The 20,814-nt window shown below is 37.7% G+C and overlaps 1 protein-coding gene across 1 annotated transcript; it reads right to left on the reverse strand.

Annotated features, from left to right (window-relative positions):
- Window positions 1–2,064: 2,064 nt before the first annotated feature.
- On the reverse strand, window positions 2,065–4,122 carry LOC146136815 (beta-1,3-galactosyltransferase 1-like). The gene is made up of 3 exons (XM_083396259.1): window positions 4,115–4,122; window positions 3,109–3,435; window positions 2,065–2,503 (listed from the first exon to the last, which is right to left on the reverse strand). The coding sequence occupies exons 1-3, from the start codon at window positions 4,120–4,122 to the stop codon at window positions 2,065–2,067; spliced, it is 774 nt and encodes a 257-aa protein (XP_083252385.1).
- Window positions 4,123–20,814: the final 16,692 nt, after the last annotated feature.

The following is a 20,814-nucleotide window of genomic DNA, read 5'->3' on the forward strand; positions in this document are numbered from 1 at the left end:
TTATAAAGACTTATTCTACATTGTCAGTCTGTTTTTTTGCTATATAATAGTTATATTTTTGGTAGATATAAATTAGCAAAATATCTCTCAGTCACTTGATTTCTAAAAACATTTTCAGCTATACTGTATGTTTCAACAACAACTGCTGTAACTACTCCTGAGCAATTTATCCATCAAGGATATCATTGTGCCTAATTGCAAAATTATGGAGACAGATTGCTCCCAAATAATTAACAAAGATGTTTCTAACTTAATTCCTTAAGGTATGCCTAAACACCAAAACCTCTGTTTAAGAACACCAAAGCTTATTTCTATAATTCCCCTAGTTTAAATTTGTGATTTGCTGTATCGTTTTTCAGGCAGGTTTGATGGTTTCCTTTAGAGCTGTAAGGAGATAATACCTGCATCCCAAAAACGATTACCATTTGCAGCACCAACAAAATTTAGAAAGAATGAGACTATTGTCAAAGATTCGTGCATTATGTATTGATCCTGGCTACCAAGCAACTACACATCATTTATTGACATTCCAGCATCACAAATAGACTGTGCATTTAATAATAAATAACGTTTTCGATTCCGAATAACTTCTGCTTGGTCGCCACCTGGCGATATATTGGGCATGTGGTAGCAATCGATAGCACCTGCCTAGAAATCCTGTAATTTCTGCAAACTTTATTATTGTTCGAATTGTTTCTGATATACATACGGCCAACTTTATAAACAATTTTCCAACTGCAATCTTGCTTGTTAGTTTCACTATTTTACTCACACTTGGCTGACGGCAATCTAAAATATCTTTATCACTCATTTGCTGCTGCACAGTTGCTAAAAATCTGAGTGTAACTAGCAGTTGAGTTGCAGAAGGAATAACATGCTGCTGTATTGTAATAATCGAACCAAATTGTGACGTAGGGCGCAGTAAAACAATGTTTATCTGGCTCCAATTCAAGCTGGTTAAAGTGTACTTTACGGTTAAAGCGTGGTTAAACATTGTATGAAATGTTCAAGGCCACAAGTCAAGTGCAGGCTATAAAATAAAGAGTAAACGTTGGTAATATGACTAAAGCTTAATGTAATTTCGCCGTGTTTATTAGCCGCAGTTTGCCCACCCCTGCACTAAATTCATAGTTTTGGTGACAAATTAATAAAGGCAAACACCTATACTTGGATAATGACAACCTTCCACATTTCTAGATGGTGATAAATTTGTCTTATTGTTCCTTATTCTAAGACAATAAATGACATCGTGCATACCAAACGAATTTCATTTTCAATATTTTCATATATTTAAGCAAATTGACCTGACTTCAAAAACAAAATTGTGGCTTTATTTACACATCTTTTGTGTAATTTCGTTCGACAGCATGCTGCGCATTGTACATGTGATTGTTAACTTAAGTAACCGGCATTAATCTCTAATTTGCAGGCTAACTTTGAACATTGACCACCCTTAATTGTCAATTACAACCAAGTGGCTGTTAAGTCTATTTGGAGTGTTTTACCTAAACAAAGTCGAACGTAAGGTCTGTTTGATGTGTAAAAACTTAACAATCAAACATACATATATAGCTCTTGCTTACAACGATTGAATGTTATTTTTATTTTTTGATAAAACGACCTATTTTATCGGATTAAGTGACGTGTATAGTTGTCCTTGCTGACAGGTTCATGACTTTCTGTGGTTGCTGGTTAACAAGAGCTGTCGTGGTGTGAAGTTGCAAATTTCTGCCGGTTTTGTTTTGATTGTAGTTTTTTTAATTGTAAGCCAAAAGCTTCTCTATATTTAACTTTAGGATATCCACTTAGCTCAATTTTAAAGTCATTTTATCGTAGTAAAAAGTCATTTATCGTAGTATTCTAAAGTTGGGCAATTCCAACTTTAAAACTCGTTTTAGTTTTGCAGGGAACTAATTCGCTTATGATTATAGACGTTACGAAATTCAGTTATATATGTTTAAAGAGCGTTCGAACTTGACTAAAATAAATTTACAAATACTGCTAAGATAACGTTTTTGTGCTCCTAACACGAAGCAAAAACACACAAGGCTGAAGCAACGTCTATTACAAGCATATGACGAATTGTACCGTAATATAGGCAAGCGAATAATTTAGCAATTTGGCGCTGGGCCAGTAGCCTTTGTGTAGGACGCCGTCTGACGTCATGACATCCATCAGATTGAAAACGATCTTCCAAACAAACGGGAACATTCTGGTTCTCGAAGGAAGATGCCAGGAGAAAACCCCCGTGTAGAAGTCAAACATCCGCTTCGAACCGGGGCCTGATATCTCCTGGACGTTCTTGTGCCCTCTTCCCAGCTTCTCCCGAAGCACCCCGGTGATGTAGACGTCCTCCAGGTGGAGTCCGGAGCGGTTCGTGACCTCTGACACCAGGTAGATGTCACTGACTATGGCACGTGGCAGCACCGACATGCCACCGTGGCAAAACGGCGGATACGTGCTGGAAGGCCACAGTTCAGACGAAACGGCGTATTTGCCTTTGCTGAAAGTTGTTGTTGTAAATTATTATAACAATTTTTTTCTAACACTCCAGATTTAGCACCCAACGTCGATATACAGCCTAAATGCAAAGAGAAGACAAAATTTACAGCCAAGGGAGTTTTGCAAAAGTTCAGCCCCGGAACTTGAGGAAATCGTACATTCGTTTGGAGTCGGACTCGGAACTCGGAAGTCGGACTCGAGTTTGTTTTATTGGCCGCAGTCGCACTCTGAAACTACACTCGGGTTACTTTTAACCGACTCCGCAGTCCTGCGTTTTAAGCTATGTATATAAGTTATTGCAACTTGTCAAAAACCTTCAATTATTTTTAATCTTAAGGGTAAAACTTACCACGTTTAGTAGTCTAGTATCATGATTGAGTCGGCACACAGAAGCGAAAAAAATATGAGTGGTATATGTTTATGCTGTAGTGTAGTTTTCAATACTAACAATAAATTCCAATTCCTTTTTAAATAGGAAAAATTTGGTTTGAAAAGTAATACGTTTCTTGGGGTGCGTATTATTTTCTAAGCAGGATTAACATCATGAGGCCCTCTTTGTGCTTAGAGTGACGCGACTCTTGGTGCAATTTATTGAAGGATTCCTACCGTTGAGGGAAGGCGACTGAATCCATGACGGAGCCGCAGTAGATGATGCCGCTCTTGCTGAAATTCTCGTGATTGCTCACGAAATAATCGTACGTTGACGCCAGGTTGATCATGCAGTCGTCATCCGTGAAGCCGTAGAAGTCGGCCTTGTCTTTCGCGTGGTAGTGAATCCACTGATAACCGGACAAAACCTTGTCAGGTAGACTTCGGTATCCATCTGGTATGTCCCCGCCCTGAAGCAGGTCTCCATGGACCACGTTTTCCTTGACCAGGGCGCCCTGGTCGGTTGCGTTCCTGGTCCGGCCCACGAGGAACACGACGCCGAAACTGGTTTTAAAACGTAACTATTTTACTTTCATGATATCTCCTTACTGTAAGTGGAGAGAAAATGGATTCCTAAGGTTTAAAGCATAATGTTTTGGAACGGCATGTCGAGTTCTATACTGACTGGCTGTATACCTTCATTTTTGTATAATTAAGCGCTAATTCTTTAAGTTATTAAAAAATAAATCGAACAAAAATTAAATTCTGATAATGACTGAACGAACCTGACTCGTGTTTTTTGAAGGAAGACTTATTACTAAAACATTCACACACACATTTTTTATAACATACTTGAGTACACACACTCGTCTTTAATAATTTTGCATAACAATCCAATAAAATTGTAAATTACCTGCGTTACACGGAAGAGGAAGAGCTAAAGATCGTAATAATTTCGATTTTCTTACGATATTGCCGTTTAAATTTTTGCATGTTAGCCTGTATGTCATCTTGAAAAGGGTCTCAAATTTGTAAAATACTTTAGCGGCAAACTTATTAACGCTTCGAGGCCAGTGCTGCGGAGTCGGAGTCGGGAATCGACGGAGTCGGTTTGTTTTGCTGGAGCCGGACTCGGGAATCGTGCATCGTGCAAAACTACGTTAAATTAATCAGACTTGCGCATGCGCCCGAATCAGACTTGCGCATGCGCAGTAACAAATTTTAAAACTTATAAGGGCGCAACCTGTACATTATAAAGGTGGAAGAGCATATTGTGGAAATTTTTCCAACATGTATTATTGTGTTTGGGTGAGTTATAAGACGCCCCTATAAGCGTGAATTGCTGAATTATCCACCTTATTTTTGTTACGTAAAAGGGTGAAGTACAGGGTGTAGTACTGGAGCCGGACCCGGCACTCAACAAAATCGTACATTTGGTCGGAGTCAGTCTCGGAACTTGGAAGTCGTACTCTGGTTATTTTAAGCGGCTTTGTGGCCTTGCTAGAGGCACGCAAGCGTACCGCGGTACGTGGTTTAAGAATCATTTGATTACAGCCTTCCGTTAATTTCCTTGATAGATCCCCACGTTCTTCGCACTTTGTCCCTTTGCTCCTTTTTTCCGCAGGCCGATTTTACTAGAAAAAGCTTCAGGTGAGTTTTCTACTGCATGGGGTCTGTATGAAATGTGTGGCAAAACGTAAAAGTTAGTGGCTATATAGACTTGGTTGTTGGTGCCGTCAAAGCATCACAATGCCGCCTATCCTTTATAGTCTTTCGGCCAATTAATGTTTGTTATTAACATTCGTATAATCTTAAAAAAATTAATAACATAACGTCTATAAATTTTGATTCCAAAAAAAATTGACAATTTTAAAAAGCTAAGAAAAAATATTATGTTAAAAATGCAGTTTTTTGAAATTTTCTATTTATTTTTATATTACAGTATTTTAGTTTTACATTTTACATGTTTGCACTGTTTTGCCAAATCATCTACCTCAACGTGTATATCCTTCAGTGATCGGTTTTCGCTCGTGGTTCGTTAAGACGGTAGCCTGAAGTTCAGGGTAACCTTCGTGTTCTCGTTGTTCGATGACACTTGCTTCGTTCGTGAGGTTTCTTTCGTAGACACTAAAGAACGACGTAAAACGCCAAGAAGTTTCAAATAGCACTCAGTTCGTAAAACACCTAAACTACACGCAAATTCTAATGCTGGTTTTTACCTTCCGTGTTAGGGTCCATTTTTCGTGATGTAACCTACTTTAACGGAGGATATTTAGAATACGAGATAGCTGAAGGCAATCAAGTCACTCTACTGATACGTGCTAGAGTGAACGTTGTACACAAGTTAAACAACAGGAGAAAATGGTTATTAACCTAAGACGCTTTAGACGGAGTGCCAGATTATTCATTTTTTTATTGTATATCGCCGGCTCCTAATTTGTTGATATACTAATACAGTTCGTAGGGTAGAATAGAAAGTAAGGAGACCAGCGAAGGTATTCTGGTCCGACGAAAGACAGAGAAACGGTGATTTTATCAAATCGGTAGTCACGCTGTTTTCACCAGGAGCCGAAAAAGCCAGGAAAAATTTGGTTGAAAGACCAGAACACATCAAACTGTGCAAAACGGTACGGCAATAATACCTGATAGAAGATCTCATTGGAGCCAAGTCAACCTTGATTTTCACTGCGGGTTCTGTCCCCAATGCCCCCCCTAAAACACGGTTTCATATTTTTGTACTAACAAAAAATATGACTTTAGTGACATTTACAGGTTTTAATGATTAGCCTACCTTGCAATGTTGTTTCTGGTTGATTCTCCATCGTTGTTCAGTTCTCCTTCGCTTAATGATTTTAAACTAAAAAAAATCATCTTTTGCGTAAAACAGTGGTTGATAAACTTCTTAAATAATCTTTTGTCAAGGACCCCTTACAATTGTTTTAATGGTTTACCGACGAAAAAACACAAGTCCGTTGTAATTTGAAAAAAAAAGAAACTAATGCAAATAACTTACCGTATATATGGCAAAATTTATTTCAATTAGTCCTTTTCTTCGCTCCTTGCATTTACCTATATTCAATTGGGATTAAGACTAAACGCATTTAATTTGCGGACAACAAAAACCAACTAAAGGAGAGCCGGCGTTCTACCTTATTTTCAAGTGCACCAGGGAATTAGTGAACACGAGAAGGCTGCCAGTCATCAGGACGGATCCGACCAGCAACACCAGCAGAATGTTCGGAATGGTTTTATCGTTCGTCCAATTTTCGCGCCAAGTCCGACGATTTTTCACAAGCGCCTTCATTTTCGGCGGTCTTCGGTTTTTACAACGGCACCTCAGCAATTAAAAACGCACGTTTTCGCCACTGGGTAAACTGTAGCGCTTCACTCAGTGGTAGGTGACCGCAGTTACGCTTTTAAGCTGCCGTATTTTTCCCAGGATTTTACTCAGGCGTTTAAAATAAACTCCACGTTTCAGGTCTGAAAAAAAAAATTACTGTTATTGTTTGTAGGGCCTATTTCAAGTGAGCATAGTTGTTTTGGGTAAATCTTTAAAAAAATGTTTAGGAACAAAACATAAACATTTTTTTCGCAATAGTATTAGAGAGTGTTTAAAGACATATACAAGGCATATATTACCTGCTCTCATAAAGCGGTGTACTTAAAAACCCTATTAGGAAACTAAATACGTTGGGAAGGGTAAACCGAAAACCTCAAGAAGTTACATGCAGAAAACCTTAATCTATCATGATACAGTGTAAAACAATGTGTCGCGTTATCAGTCGTCATCAAAACGGGAAGGATAAGTATTGAAAGCTTATAAAAGTGGACCACAGTGTGAAAAAAAGTTAAGAACCACGGTTCTGGGGTCTTGAAAACTGTAGAGCTAAACAATAAAACAAATCAGCAATAAAGATAACATGACGTCAACTTTGTTAGCAAGAAATTTACTTTCCAAAGACTGAATGTCTTGTTTTCGGCTACTTGAAACATCAACGCGAAACTAAGATAATTGTGGATTATGTAATCCATGTCATGCGATCGTGAATCACCTATCAGTTATGGTGATCGGTGGATTCTATCGATAGATTTTTAACGAAAAATGGATTTTAACGAAAATATCGAGCGTCATAACAAATTGTCTAACGTGTGTTGATCCTAGCCACCGAGAAACTACAGTTATTGGCATTCCAGCATCACAAATACATTGTAGGCTACATTTATTGAAAAATAAACTTTTCGATTCGAAAAACGTTTATCGCCACCTGGCAATATATTGGGTATGTGGGTGCAATCTGCACCAACTATACCTTGGAATCCTGCAATTCCAGCAAACTCTCTTTTTATTTGAATTGTATCTTATATTGATTCAGGAAGCTTTATAAACATTTTTGTACTAGCAATTATGCCTGCTATTATCTTTACTATTCTACTAACACTTGGTTGACTGCAATTTAATAGATCCCTATCACTCATTCGCGAATACCCAGTTTCTAAAAATCTGAGTGTAGCTAGAAATTTAGTTGCAGAACACATAACATGCTGCTGTATTTCAATAATTCAAAAGAATTGTAAGTCGTAGGGCGCAGTATAACACAAAAAACACTGTTCATCTGGCTGCAGTTTGAGAGAGTAAAAGCGCACGTCAAAGCGTGCTTTGAATATTGTATGGAAATAGGGCCACCAGTGCAGGCTATAAATTAGAGGGGAAACGTTGGTAATATGACTAAAGTATATCTATGACAATTTGTCATAATTATTGTCAGGCAAATACGCAAGGCATAGGAAAATTACCAGGGGCGTGACTCAAAAAAGGTTCACACCCACTGCTTTAAACGAAAGTGATTTCTCGTGTAGCGTTGCGTTAATGCTTTGCCGTCACCCACAGCTTATATATCGTTTCAAGTGGAAGGCAAAATATTTGTCAGCATAAGTTTCGTGCAAGTGTGCTGAATCAAGCCGACCCTTTAAACAAAAAAAATTAACGTAAAAAAATGGAGGTCCGCGCGAACGCCTTCCCTCCTTTTTTCTTTAAAATTTGACCGAAAAGGGCAAGTTCTTAAACTTACTTGTTTTATGGCGTCACATTTTGTCGTAAATTTGTGATTTCATCTTCTTTTTTTTTTGCTTTTGTGCATGTTGATTTGTGAGGTATACGAATTTACACCGTAAGCTATCGCAAACTAACCACCGAATCTGTCGATCATCATGCCGGCAAGGCAGGCTAGAAAAAAAAAACTTAAGCCTGCAGTGAGTAGGAACACAACCTCCGGCCATACCGGGACGGTCGCTCTACCAACTGAGCTGCACATCAGGCGAGAAACAATCCTTCAATGTGAAGTTGCTTGTACTAACAGAATATACCAGGTATTAGCGTCGTGATTGTGTCTCGACTCGCTCCCCTCTGACCATATGTAGCTCAGTCGGTAGAGAGGCGGTCCAGGTATTGACCGAGGTCAAAAATAAAGTACCGTCATAATATGGAAAGCTTTCTCCAAAGATGAGTTTGTTGGAGGGGGAGGGGGCGGTAAAATAATAAACAATAACACACAGCCTTAATCATTATTTCTAACCATCATAATAAACTTTAACTTTTGTTTTCCTTGAGTTTAGTCGAGCATTGTTGGACAACACGCCTGGATGGATTAATCGTGACCAGTTATGGATCAATTGTAATTTTTAATTGCAATTGATGTCACTATTTACAGGTTTTAATGTAATTGTAATGTAACTGAGGCATTTTCATTCTGTTTAATTCTAATTGTTATTGTAGTTTACTAAAATTTTGGCTCAATACTTTGATATTAAGAAAATTGAAGTTGCAATGGCGAAAATTGTAATTGATGCAATTAAGTAATTGTATAATTGTAATGTAATTGAAACGTTAATGTAATTGATCCAACTCAGATCGTGGCCAGATCATTTTGGAAGAGGTCTTAAGACAGCGCATATGTTCCAGAAAGGCAGATATTTAGACCTGGTGCAAGTCGAATACTTTCACAAAAGTTGTGAATCGGCAAATCAGGGTTTCCGTGAGCTATTCGATTCATGATCACTTTCATAGCCTCTCTTCAGATCGAGATCTTGCATTATGGCAACCGATGGGTCACTTCTAGGTTTGATTTGGATTGATGTTTCGTTAAACTTATTTAAAAATTGTTTAACAAGGGTTACGTTCTGTGGACGCCGAGTTTTATCCGACAATGCCGAAACTGAATTTATAAGGCCTCATTAGAAACGTGTATTTAACAAGCCCTCACTAAAACCTATACACGTTGTTTAATGTGATAAAATAGGTCGTTTGCATTTTATCAAAACATAAATATCAAGTTCAATTGTTGTAAGCAAGAGCTATATATGTATGTTTGATAGTTAAGTTTTTACCTCTTATACAGACCTTACGTTCGACTTTGTTTATGTACAACACTCCAAATAAACTTAACAGCCACTTGATTGTAATTGACAATCAAAAGTGGGCAATGTTTAAACTTAGCCTGCAAATTAGAGATTAATGCCGGTTACTTAAGTTAACAATCACATCTACAATGCGCAGAATGATGCTTGAACGAAATTACAAAGAAGATGTATAAATATAGCCCACAACAAAATACTCTGGCAAAGCTAGCAATTCAGGTCAGACACAATAAACAGATCTTAAAAGATATATATATATTTTTTTTGCCAACTAAGGCATCGTCAGTAGATCTTATTTAAATAGAATATTCTATCGTCAGTATATCTTATTCAAATAGAATATCTATTTGAATAAGATATACTGACGATGCCTAGGTTTGCGAAGTATATAGATGTCTTTTAAGATCTGTTTATTGTGTCTGACCTGAATTGCTAGCTTTGCTAGAGTATTTTGCTGTTACTGATCAGGAATTAAGGTCGACATTTATCTTGCAAGGGTCAAGGTGATTTCTATTTTTCACATATTCAGTGCAACATATGGCCTACAATATTGTTTTTGAAGTCAGGTCAATTCACGTGAATATTTGAACATATTGAGAATGAAATTTGTTTGGTAAACATGATGTCTTTTATTGTCTTAGAATAAGGAATAACAAGACAAATTTACCACCAGATGCAAAGGTCGAAGGCTGTCATGCCAAATATCAAAGCTATGAGTTTAGTGCAGGGGTGGGCAAACAGCGGCTCAAAATCGCGACAAAATGTCATTAAGCTTTAGTCATATTACCAACGTTAACTATCTAATTTATAGGCTGCACTTGCGGCCCTATTTTCGTACATTGTTCAGCCACGCTTTAACTGTAAAGTACACTTTGACCGGCTCGAACTGCAGCCAGATAAACACTGTTTTTCGCTTTGCGCTGCGCCCTACGACTTGCAATTCCGGTCAATTAATAAAATACAGCAGTATGTTATTCCTCCTGCAACTAAATTCTAATTACAGTCAGATTTTTAGCAACTGCATGGGTATTAGCAAATGAGTGACGGGGACAGGGGCGCCCGCAGAAAATTTTCCAGGGGGGGGGCAATCAGGGGCGTAATCAGAAAATCAAAAAGGCCGTCCTGAATTTTGAACTTAGGGAATTCCCCTATTTTTCGTCTGACGTTAATGAATAATGACGTCATAAAACAGTGACAGTATGACGTCATAGAATGCTGATTGCAAGACGTAATAAAAAACTAATCAGAAACAGCCAAAAACGTCCAGCAAAAGCGACCACGTGCGTCGTCGACAATCCTGTCAGGCGCCAGCTGCGAAATCACGGTGTGCAATCGTTAACTTCAGGCAAAAAAAAAACCAAGACCGTTAAATATGTGTGATTAATTGTGGTAGAATCACACATAATTCGACTTTCAGCAGCGCAGTTTTCAAGTTCCATGAACGGAACGAGCGCTAAATCACAAGCACGTCTTTCACCACCTGCAATACTAAATGAAGATCGTTTCTTCCGGGTGTTATTATGCCACGATTAGCGCAACTTCGCGCCGAGCTGTGTGCCAAGTCAGCTAAATTACAAGCTGAGGTTGAGGGGAAATAAGTAGTGTCCATTGCACACTTAGCACGTGGTCTTAATCTTAGAGTATGCTTAAATAGCATAATTTTGGGTTAACCATCATTACTTAAAAATGGAGACTTTGAAACGCGCACGACATTCACCATTATAGATACCTCCTTTTAAGAATCTGCTTCAGTTAAACAAATATCGATGTTACACTAACATCGGATATTAGCGCAGAGACCGAACAGCGAGGAACATACTGCGTATAACTCGACGTTTTTAGCGAGAAAAAAAGAAAGAAGGTTTGACTTAGCGTTGTCAATTGTCGAATACACACTTGCTCATCAGTCAACCTAAACAAATAACGAAAGAGAAAAACTTCCAGCGTTTACGATCGACCAAACAAAAGACGAAAAACGGCGTTTTGCACTCGATTTTGGTTTCGCATTAGATTTAAGACGCGTGACCCAATTACTTAAAAATCACGCCGCTTCAAACAGTTAGTTAAACCATGACAAAAACGATAATATCACTTACAAAAAGGGGTAAGAACTCCCGCCCCCCTGGATACGCCACTGGGGGCAATGTATAATATTTTGAACATTCCTAAGTAATACATATTACACTTATAAATAATACGAATAGTCGCATTTTGAAATTCAAGGGGGGGGGGCAATCCTTGCCCCCGTGCGGGCGCCTATGGATGGGGATCTATTAAATTGCAGTCAGCCAAGTGTAGAATAGTAAAGAAATAAAAGCATAATTGCAGGTAAAAATTGTTTATAAAGTTTGTCGAATCTATATCAGAAATATTTCAAACAATAATAAATTTGCAGAAATTGCAGGATTCCCAGGCATAGTAGGTGCTATTGATTGCTACCACATACCCATTATATCGCCAGGTGGCGAACAAGCAGAAGTTTTTCGAAATATAAAACGTTATTTATTAATAAATGCACAGTCTATTTGCAATGCTGGAATGTCAATAACTGATGTATAGTTGCTTAGTAGCCAGGATGAGCAGTGAACACACATTGCACGGATCTTTGACAATAGTCTAATTCGTTCTAATTTTAAAGTTGGTGCTGCAAATGATTATCTGTTGGGAGATGCAGGTCTTATCTCCCAACAGCACCAAGGAACCCATCAAACCTACATGAAAGAAGATACAACAAATCACAAATTAAAACTAGGGTAAATATAGAAAGAAGATTTGGTGTTCTTAAACAGAGGTTTAGGCATACCTAGTTAGGAACATGTTTGTCAGTTAGTTTGGAGCATCTGTCGCCATAATTTGGGAATTAAACACAATGATATTCTTGATAAAAAAGTTGTTCAGGACCAAGTTACAACAGTTGTTGTTGAAAAATACAGGAAAGCTGGAAATGTTTTTAGAAATTAAGTAATTATAGCGATATTTTCCTAATCGATATTTACCTAAAAAGTAAATATTACTTAGCAAAAAGCAGATTGGCAGTGTAGAACAAGTCTTTATTAAGGTGAACCAAAAAATATTTTAATCATGACAGCAGACTAGAAACTCTAAAACAAAACATTCTGTACTTGGAAATAGATTTTTATCTATAAATAACGACCTAACAATGCTGTCGTCATGTTGCCTTTTTTGTTCATTTGCTTTATTATTTTGCTATACGGTCTTCAAAACTCTCGCACAGTGGTTCTAAACGCTTTTTCAGACTGTGGCCCCTTTCGTAACCTTTTAACACTTATCGTTTCCGATTTGATGACGCTTTAAAAACGTGACACATTGTTTTACAGTATATCATGACAAATTAAGGTTTTCTGAATGTGACTGCTTGAGATTTGCAGATAGATCATGGGTACCGCTTTACGGGTTCCAGGAGACCAGGTAAGATAAGCCATGTATATGTCCTTTAACACTCTCTAAAATTATTGGGAATAAAGCTATATAATATTGTTTAAAGACAAAAAAACAATATTAGGATAAGTTGGAGGTTTAAATATTAAAGCCAATACAGAAGCATTTTAAACGTTTCGAATAAGATAATGGCTGGAGGTTGTAGTAAGACATATAGTAAGAATATCACAGCCCTAGAAGTAGTAAGCATTTTGACTTCGAATAAATAGATATTCTATATGGGCTCTCATATTCTTGCTACGTCAATTGATGGCATCATACGCGACATGTTAGACCAGCGCTTCTCAACCGGTGCGCCGTGGAAGGCTACAAGGTGCGCCGCGAGCAAAAAAAGAAAAATTAAATATAACATATATATATATATTACTTTCCCATTAAGCTTAGATCATCGATTTCACAGTACTTCCAAGTAGAAAACGTAATAAGTCCTACAAAGTAGCAATATCTTAATTAGATAATCTATAATATCATACTATTAAGACCACCGACATGATAACGCCAAATTCGCAGTAATCACGACAGAATAAGATGTAAAATAGTCTAGATAAGGCCTAAACAATTCAAAATAAGTTCCAAATTAATCTGAATAAGACTTTGATAGACAAAATAACGTTAAAACTGTAGGGAAAGGGTATGGAATGTCTGGCATTTGTCTGGCATTGGCCGTTTGTTGTTGCCATTTGGGCGCCGCTATTTTGGCCTCGGATTTTTCGCCCCTGTTTTGGCTTCAATTGGGTTAGGGTTGAAATTATCAGGGAAGTTAGTGATAGTTATGGGTGGGGTTTAGGGTTAGATAAAAGGTGGTATAGGCCTTATTTTTGCCATTTAGGTCGGATTCCGATTTCGTCATTATTACGACTATTAGGTATTAGTCCTATTTACGCCTTATTCCTAACTGTATTTTGTTCCGAAGTTGATGTTGTTCCAATTTTCCTCAAGGCTGAAGATCCTTTTAAGATTTGCAATTATAAAGACTATATAATGAAAATTGACACCAATTTAAAACAAATACCGGCAAACCTCAAAAATTTCGCGCCCGCTTCGCTCGTAACGTGTGCCGCCAGGTTTTCATATATCTCTAGGTGGGCCCCCAAGTAAAAAAGGTTGAGAAACACTGCGTAAGACAAATACATTGTTGTCCTAAAGCCATTTAAAAAACGTTTACCAAAAAAACTATGCTCACTTAAAATACAAACAATAACGGTAATTTTGTTTCTTGCAGAGCCATAACGTGCAGTTTTTTTTAAATGCCTTGGTAAATCCTTGGAAATATAAAGCAGCTTAAAAGCACAACTGCGGTCACCTACTGAGTGCAGTGTTATAGTTTACGTATTAGCGAAAACGTGTGTTTCCAATGCACGGTTGCTGAGGTGCCGCTGTAAAAATCGAAGACCGCCGAAAATGAAGGCGCCTGTGCAAAATCGTCGGACCTGGCGCGAAAAAAATTGGACGAACGTTAAAATCATCCCGAACATTCTGCTGGTGTTGCTGGTCGGATCCGTCCTGATGACTGGCAGCCTTCTCGTGTTCACTAATTCCCTGGTGCACTTGAAAATAAGGTAGAAGGCCATCCTAATTACATATTTTGCTTGTATTTATGTGTTTTTTTGTAAACTTAATTTTTGCTAATACAAATTAATCAATTTCGCGATTTTGGGGTATTTACAATATTGTTTCATTTCAACCCCTTTAGTTAAATTAAGTAATTTTAAAACAGTGTCAAAAGCACATGAGTCAATTGATTTACGCCATTAAAACACTGTCAGTTTGACTTGAATAAAATACACGAAACCGAAGAATAACATTGTCGTATTGCAGAGCTTCTGTTGGAGCTGCGATGAGCAAGTCTTTTACATCGAGCGCTTACGCAACCCCGAAAACCTACCAACCCACGTAAGACGTTTATGTATTCTTCTCAAATATTCGCGTGCTGAAGGTCAAGCGCTGTGCAAAGAAAAAAAAAACAAACATTAACTCTCCTGTGTCTTTATAAAAAGTGTTTACCTAACAACACAATACTTTTTAGAACACACTTAGCGCTTGTGTATACAGACTACAATAGACTTTAAATTATACTTCGTTTTACTACAAGTGTATTTCCATTACCTGTATCGGTGGTAAGATTTTAAATTGCTGTATTACACTGTCTGTCGACAAATATAACCAATGATCGGATTCAGTCGGTTAGCGAAATTTGAACGAGCATGTCATTGGGGTACATTTTTTTGGTTAAAGTCTTTCTTAGGGAGGAAACTGCGAACTGGTCAGGTCATAATTTAAGTAATCTATCCTAAAGATTTCTTTTTAAATCCATAATCCAATGACCGGCATAGCTAAATAGCAAAATACAACGACATTGTACCGCAGATTTGGTAAAGTCATCATTAAAGAAGAAGCAATTCTATAGATTTCTTATTTTTTAATTTCAAAGTCTTAGTTTAGCGCCATGTTACCAATAGCAAAATACAACGACGTTGCATAGTCGATTATCAACCAAACGGTTCACGAATTCGCTTGTTGTTCATAAGTACATAAGTCGGCTTGTATTTAACACCACAGAAACCAAGAAACGTCTTGTTTTGTAGGAGGGCATCGACGACCGAACAAGTGAAAATCGAGGTTGACTTGGCTCCACTGAGATCTCTTATCAGGTACAATTACTACAACGTTTTGCCAAGTTGATGTGTGATGGTCTTTCAAAGGATTTAGTGCTATTTTTTCCTATTGAAAACATCGTGACCACAGAAATGACGAAATCACCATGTTCACGTATTTAGGCATCTGACTAAGCATTTTGGGCTTAAGAAAATTTCAAACGTAATTTCAAATTCCGGTATATGGCACAAGTGGTTAAAATTGAATTATAGCTGAATTTAACCTTATTAAAGCTAAAGAGTAATGTCCCAGTTGATAACGAGTTGACATGACTTTCTTGTCACAAATAGTGTTTGTTCTATACATCTCTTTAACAAGTTTAACCAATGTGACGAAACATTGTGGTATGACCGCTTTTAAAAACTAAATGACAGAAATGCTGTCCGCTGTTGCAATTAAGGCTTCAAAGAACACACCCTAAATCAATGTGTTATAACTAGGGCGATTGTTTTTTGACTTGTCAAAAAAAGTCAAAATTTTGTCAAAATTGACATGTTAGGTCAAAATTTGTCAAAATTATTTCAAGTAAAAATCGAATAAAAATGCGCATAATTGGTTTTCAAATTAAAAAAAAACACTTATAGTCAGCTTTTTAAAATTGTCGTTCAGTTTTCTCAATTTTATCAAAAAATTAGTTTTGATTTATGTACAACGACATTTTAACTGTATTATATCTTGAATAGAGCAACATACGGTTTACGCGAGCTGGTATAATTAACCACCCAGGCCTCTCTGAATTGGACAAATGAACTTTTTTCAAACATTTTGTCAAAATAATTTATTTTAAGGTCAAAAGTTGTCAAAAAATAGATTTATTAGGTCAAAATTTCCTATTTTTTAGGTCGAAAAATAATCGCCCTATTTATTACCTTTATCGGCCCGTTGTTTTGTATACTTGGCCGTATTTGCACATAATGAACCAAAATGGATTCCACTCCGTGCGACCTTTAAAATACCTCGCTGAAAAGGCTGATTGTACCACTTATTTTATATTACGGGCACTATATGTTAACATGCATTTTTTTTATTTTTTATGAAACATTTAAGTAGAGTGCACATAGACATTAAGTCGACGGATTGGTTGACTGTTGATTCTAAACTTGGCAAATGGTGACTGATACATGCCCTCGGCGCTCTGCAAAACGAACTTGGATTAATTAATTATTAATAATTGTTAAGAGTATGTTTGCGGGGACATACGCGTTTTACGTAGTTGATAGTTTGAGGTAAATGTTTGGCGGCCTACCACAAAAAAATTCTTGCGATATCTAAGGCTAGGTTTCCAACCAGGGTGTCTCGCCTTAAATCGATCTATATACGCTACGGGCTTTTGCTCTACTCGAATTGTTTCTCCATATCAAGCTGCTCGATAAGTTTTGGGTACGGCCGAAGTGCATCACTTCAAAAACGCATTCCTATGTTAAAAACCAGGGGCCGGCAAACTTTTCCTTATCGCGGGCCGTACAAAATGTTAACTCAATGTTTGTTGACTGTTTCAAGTCAAGGCGCACCTGGCGAACGAAGCGAGCGTGATTTTTTTTGGTATACCGGTATTTCTTTTAAATTTTTTGCAAGTTTTTATTACATTGCCGAAAATAGAAAAATGCTAAAGATTATATATACCATATTTTTTAATGCTTTTTCCCATTTTGCCAAACGCACTTGCTTGGCAGCCTTCCACGGCGCAACGGTAAAGAATCGCTGATCTAGTTGAAAAGGTACCATCAATATGTAAACAAACCGGACGTAGAATGAACATTCGGGCGAAGCGCGAAATTTTTTCGCAATTACGTAGTTAAAATAGTCAAAAAGTATGTCAAATAGACTAGTGTCTAATTTGTCAAAGAGGCGGTGGGCAGGATAAATTACATCCCACGGGCCGTAGGTTGCCGACCGCTGTTATAAACAGTTAATGTGCGCTGTGCCATTTCGAAGGACTCTGCACTATACAGCGAAAATGTGGGTACCGCTTATTAGTTATAGTTTGTTTTGGGTTGGGCAAGCAGAAAAGGTTGGAAACCACGGTCCTAAGATTTATCCACCCCTGAAAAAATAAGGTTTTAGGAACAAATATGCATGGTTTTGCTCTACAATTTGCAATATGACGCGAATAAAAGTTAAGATTGTAATCCACAACCGTATTACCACGGAAACGCGTGACAATAGCGCTTTTATAGCTTTTGCCGTTAAGTAATTGTGACAGGAGTTTGTGTACGGAACAAACCGAATAACTGGTTTAGCACGACACTTTGCACTAGTCAAAACATATATGATAGGCAAGTCTGAGTGAAAAAATGGGCAACTCCTTTTTCTTGAAATGAGCATCGCGGTAGAGGCCCTTTACCTCGATTTCAGATAATAAAGGATTTAAATCAGTGTTTCCCAACCTTTTTGACACTAGTGCCCCATTGGGCTAAATATTATTTCATATCGCCCCTCTCATCTTGCTTTACATTAAAGTATTATATTAATCATTGCCTAACATCATATTGACTTCACATTCGTTTCGATAAGCTGTCAGTCTTATTTTAGGTTGTCTAACATTCACTATAGGAATTTATGGATACATTAATTCACCAGGTTATGTCATTACCAGGAAATATTCAACTTTCTGCACCAATACTTAAAATCAGGCGTCGGCAACCTTTTCTTGTCACGGGCACCAATCAAACTCAGGAAGGTCTCTGTGGGCCGCACAAAATGTTAACTAAGAATTGTGTTATTGGAATGTTAGAACAACTGTGAATCAGGCGGACCTCTTATTTTTTTCATCCATACTACTAATAAAAAGTGTAATAAAGCCAGTTTGAGGAAATGCGATAACCTTAGTGTTTATAGATAGTGTAATTGAGTGTTTGTTAAGCTCTTCAAGTCCTGGCGCACCTGGCGAGCGAAGCGAGCGCAATATTTTTTGGGTATACCAACATTTCTTTTAAATTTTGTGCTAGTATTTATTACATTGCCGAAAAAAATCAAAAAGTGTTTTTGCCCGTACTAAGGTAAAATAGTCAAAAAGCATTTAAAATGGACTCGTGTCTAGTTGTCAAAGAGGTGGCGGGCCGTAAGTTGGCGACCCTGCTTTAAATATACAAACATTTTGCCGCGTATAAAACTGTGAAACACAACAACAACCAACAACTTTACATAAGAAAGTCAATTATTACGTAACAATGGTCGGAAAACTACTACAAGTTCGCAGTACAAAAGTTGCCATTTAAGGTTAAAAGTTACCTACAGTCCTGTTCGTTACTATTTTTATGTGAATTTTTTATAAAATTTAGCCCATAAGTACTTATATGTAACGACCCCTTAAGTGCATTCAGCGCCCCCCAAATTAGAAACGGACCCAAAACGCCCCCTTGTAACTCGCCAACGCCCACAAGGGGGCGGTACCGCCCACGTTGTAAACCTCTGGTTTAAATGATCAAATCACTTGTTTTGCCATGTTGAGTGTCAGGGAACTGAGCCGTTCAGGAAATAATTATTCTTCAGCTCAGTTTAAGGAAAAAATTATGAAAGACAAGAAAACCGTGGAAGCTGGCCGGCATTAGACTACGTTTACGTGTTTTACAAACCGGGCGCTATTTGAAACTTCGTTCTTAGGGCTTTCGAAGTAAAACTCACGAAAGAAGCGAGTGTCATCGAAAAACGAGAACACGAAGGTTACCCTGAACTTCCGGCTGCCTTCTTAAAGAACCACGAGCGAAAACCGATCACTGAAGGCTACACGTTAAGGTAGATGATTTCTTGTAACAGTGCAAACATGTAAAATGTAACAAAAATGCTTTAATACAAATATACATAGAAAGTTTCGAAAAACTATAGTTCTAAAATAATAATTTTTCAAAATTTTTAAAGGATTACTTGTTAATCAAAACTTATCGACGATATGTTATTAATTTATTAATATTATACGAGTGTTAGTAACAAGTATTAATTGCCCGAATGACTATAAACTGTCGGTAGGCGGCATTGTGATAATTCGACGGCGCCAACAACCATCTCTATCTACTTTATATATAGCCACTCAATTTGACGTTTTGCCACGCATTTCATACAGACCCCACGCAGTAGAAAACTCGACTCGCCAGCACCTGATGATTTTCCTAGTAAAGTCAGCCTGCGGACGAAAGGAGCAAAGGGACAACGTGCGAAGAACGTGGGGATCTATCAAGGAAATTAACGGAAGGCTGTAAGCCAAACCATGTTCCGCGGTACACTTGCGTGGCTCGATCAAGGCTGCAGAGTCGGTTAAAAATAACCAGAGTACGACTCCCAAGTTCCTAGTCCAACTGCGGCCAAATGTACGATTTGTTGAGTACCTAGTCCGGCTCCGGCACTACAGCATGCATATTTCACCCATTTACGTAACTAAAATAAGGTGCATATTCAGCAATTCACCCATATAGGGGCCTCACTTTTACTTACCCAATCACAATACATGGTTGGAAAATTTTCCACATTATGCTATTCCACCTTTTTGAAAACTTGGTACTGGGCATGCGCACGTCGGACTTCAAACTCGGAGTCTAATGTAGTCTTGCTCAAGTCCCGAGTCCGATTTTAGCAAAAACAAACCGACTCCGTCAAATCCCGAGTCCCGAATCCCGACTCCGACTTAGTAGCCCTGGCCTTGGTTCTTAAGTGTGCCGCGGAAGTATTTTATAAATTTGTTTAATAACCTGTCAGTATATAGACCTTTTTCAAGATGACATACAGGCCAATATGCGAAAATTTAAACGGCAATATCGTAAGAAAATCGCAATTATTATGATATTTAGCTCTTCCTCTTCCGTGTAACGTAGGTAATTTACAATTTTATTGGATTGTTATGCAACATTATGAAAGACGAGTGTATGTACTCAAGTATGTTATAACAAAATGTGTGTGTGAATGTTTCAGTAATAAGTGTTCTGTCAAAAAACACGAGTCAGGTTCATTCAGTCCTTATCAAATATTAACTTTCATATATTGCTGTTCAACAATTCTACCAAATTCGCGCCTAATTTTACAAAAATGAAGGTATACACCAAAGGTGTCCAACAAGCGGCATGCGTACCAAATGTGGCACGCGACCAAATAAAAAATGGCACGCAAGCCCCCCTAAATTACTTAATTTGTAACATCATATTGTGGTGAAGGCTAGCATTCACATAACTATAAAGTTTGGTGTGAAGAAACAAAAAGTCAGCTCACCGACGGACATTTAGATGCAGTAATGCGCACTGTCAACTACACGTTTTTATTATTTGTAAAAAAACGCTTTTATTATTAGAAAGAATTATATTACTAAACAACTTTGGCACGGGAAGAAGTTATAGGATAAAAGTTGGCACGTCGGCATGTTTGAGTTGGGCACCCCTGGGCCCTGGTATACATCCAGTAGGTGTAGAACTAGACATGATGTTCAAAAAC

The sequence above is a fragment of the Ascidiella aspersa genome, chromosome 8 (genome assembly GCF_963924565.1).
Source record: "Ascidiella aspersa chromosome 8, kaAscAspe10.2, whole genome shotgun sequence".
NCBI lineage: Eukaryota > Metazoa > Chordata > Ascidiacea > Phlebobranchia > Ascidiidae > Ascidiella > Ascidiella aspersa.

What these genes read in the sequence shown, in the direction of transcription:
- LOC146136815 (XM_083396259.1), bottom strand. An exon ending in TCAGTCGCCTTCCCTCAACG is followed by an intron (nt 2,504 to 3,108) that starts GTAGGAATCCTT and finishes AACAACTTTCAG; the next exon opens with CAAAGGCAAATACGCCGTTT.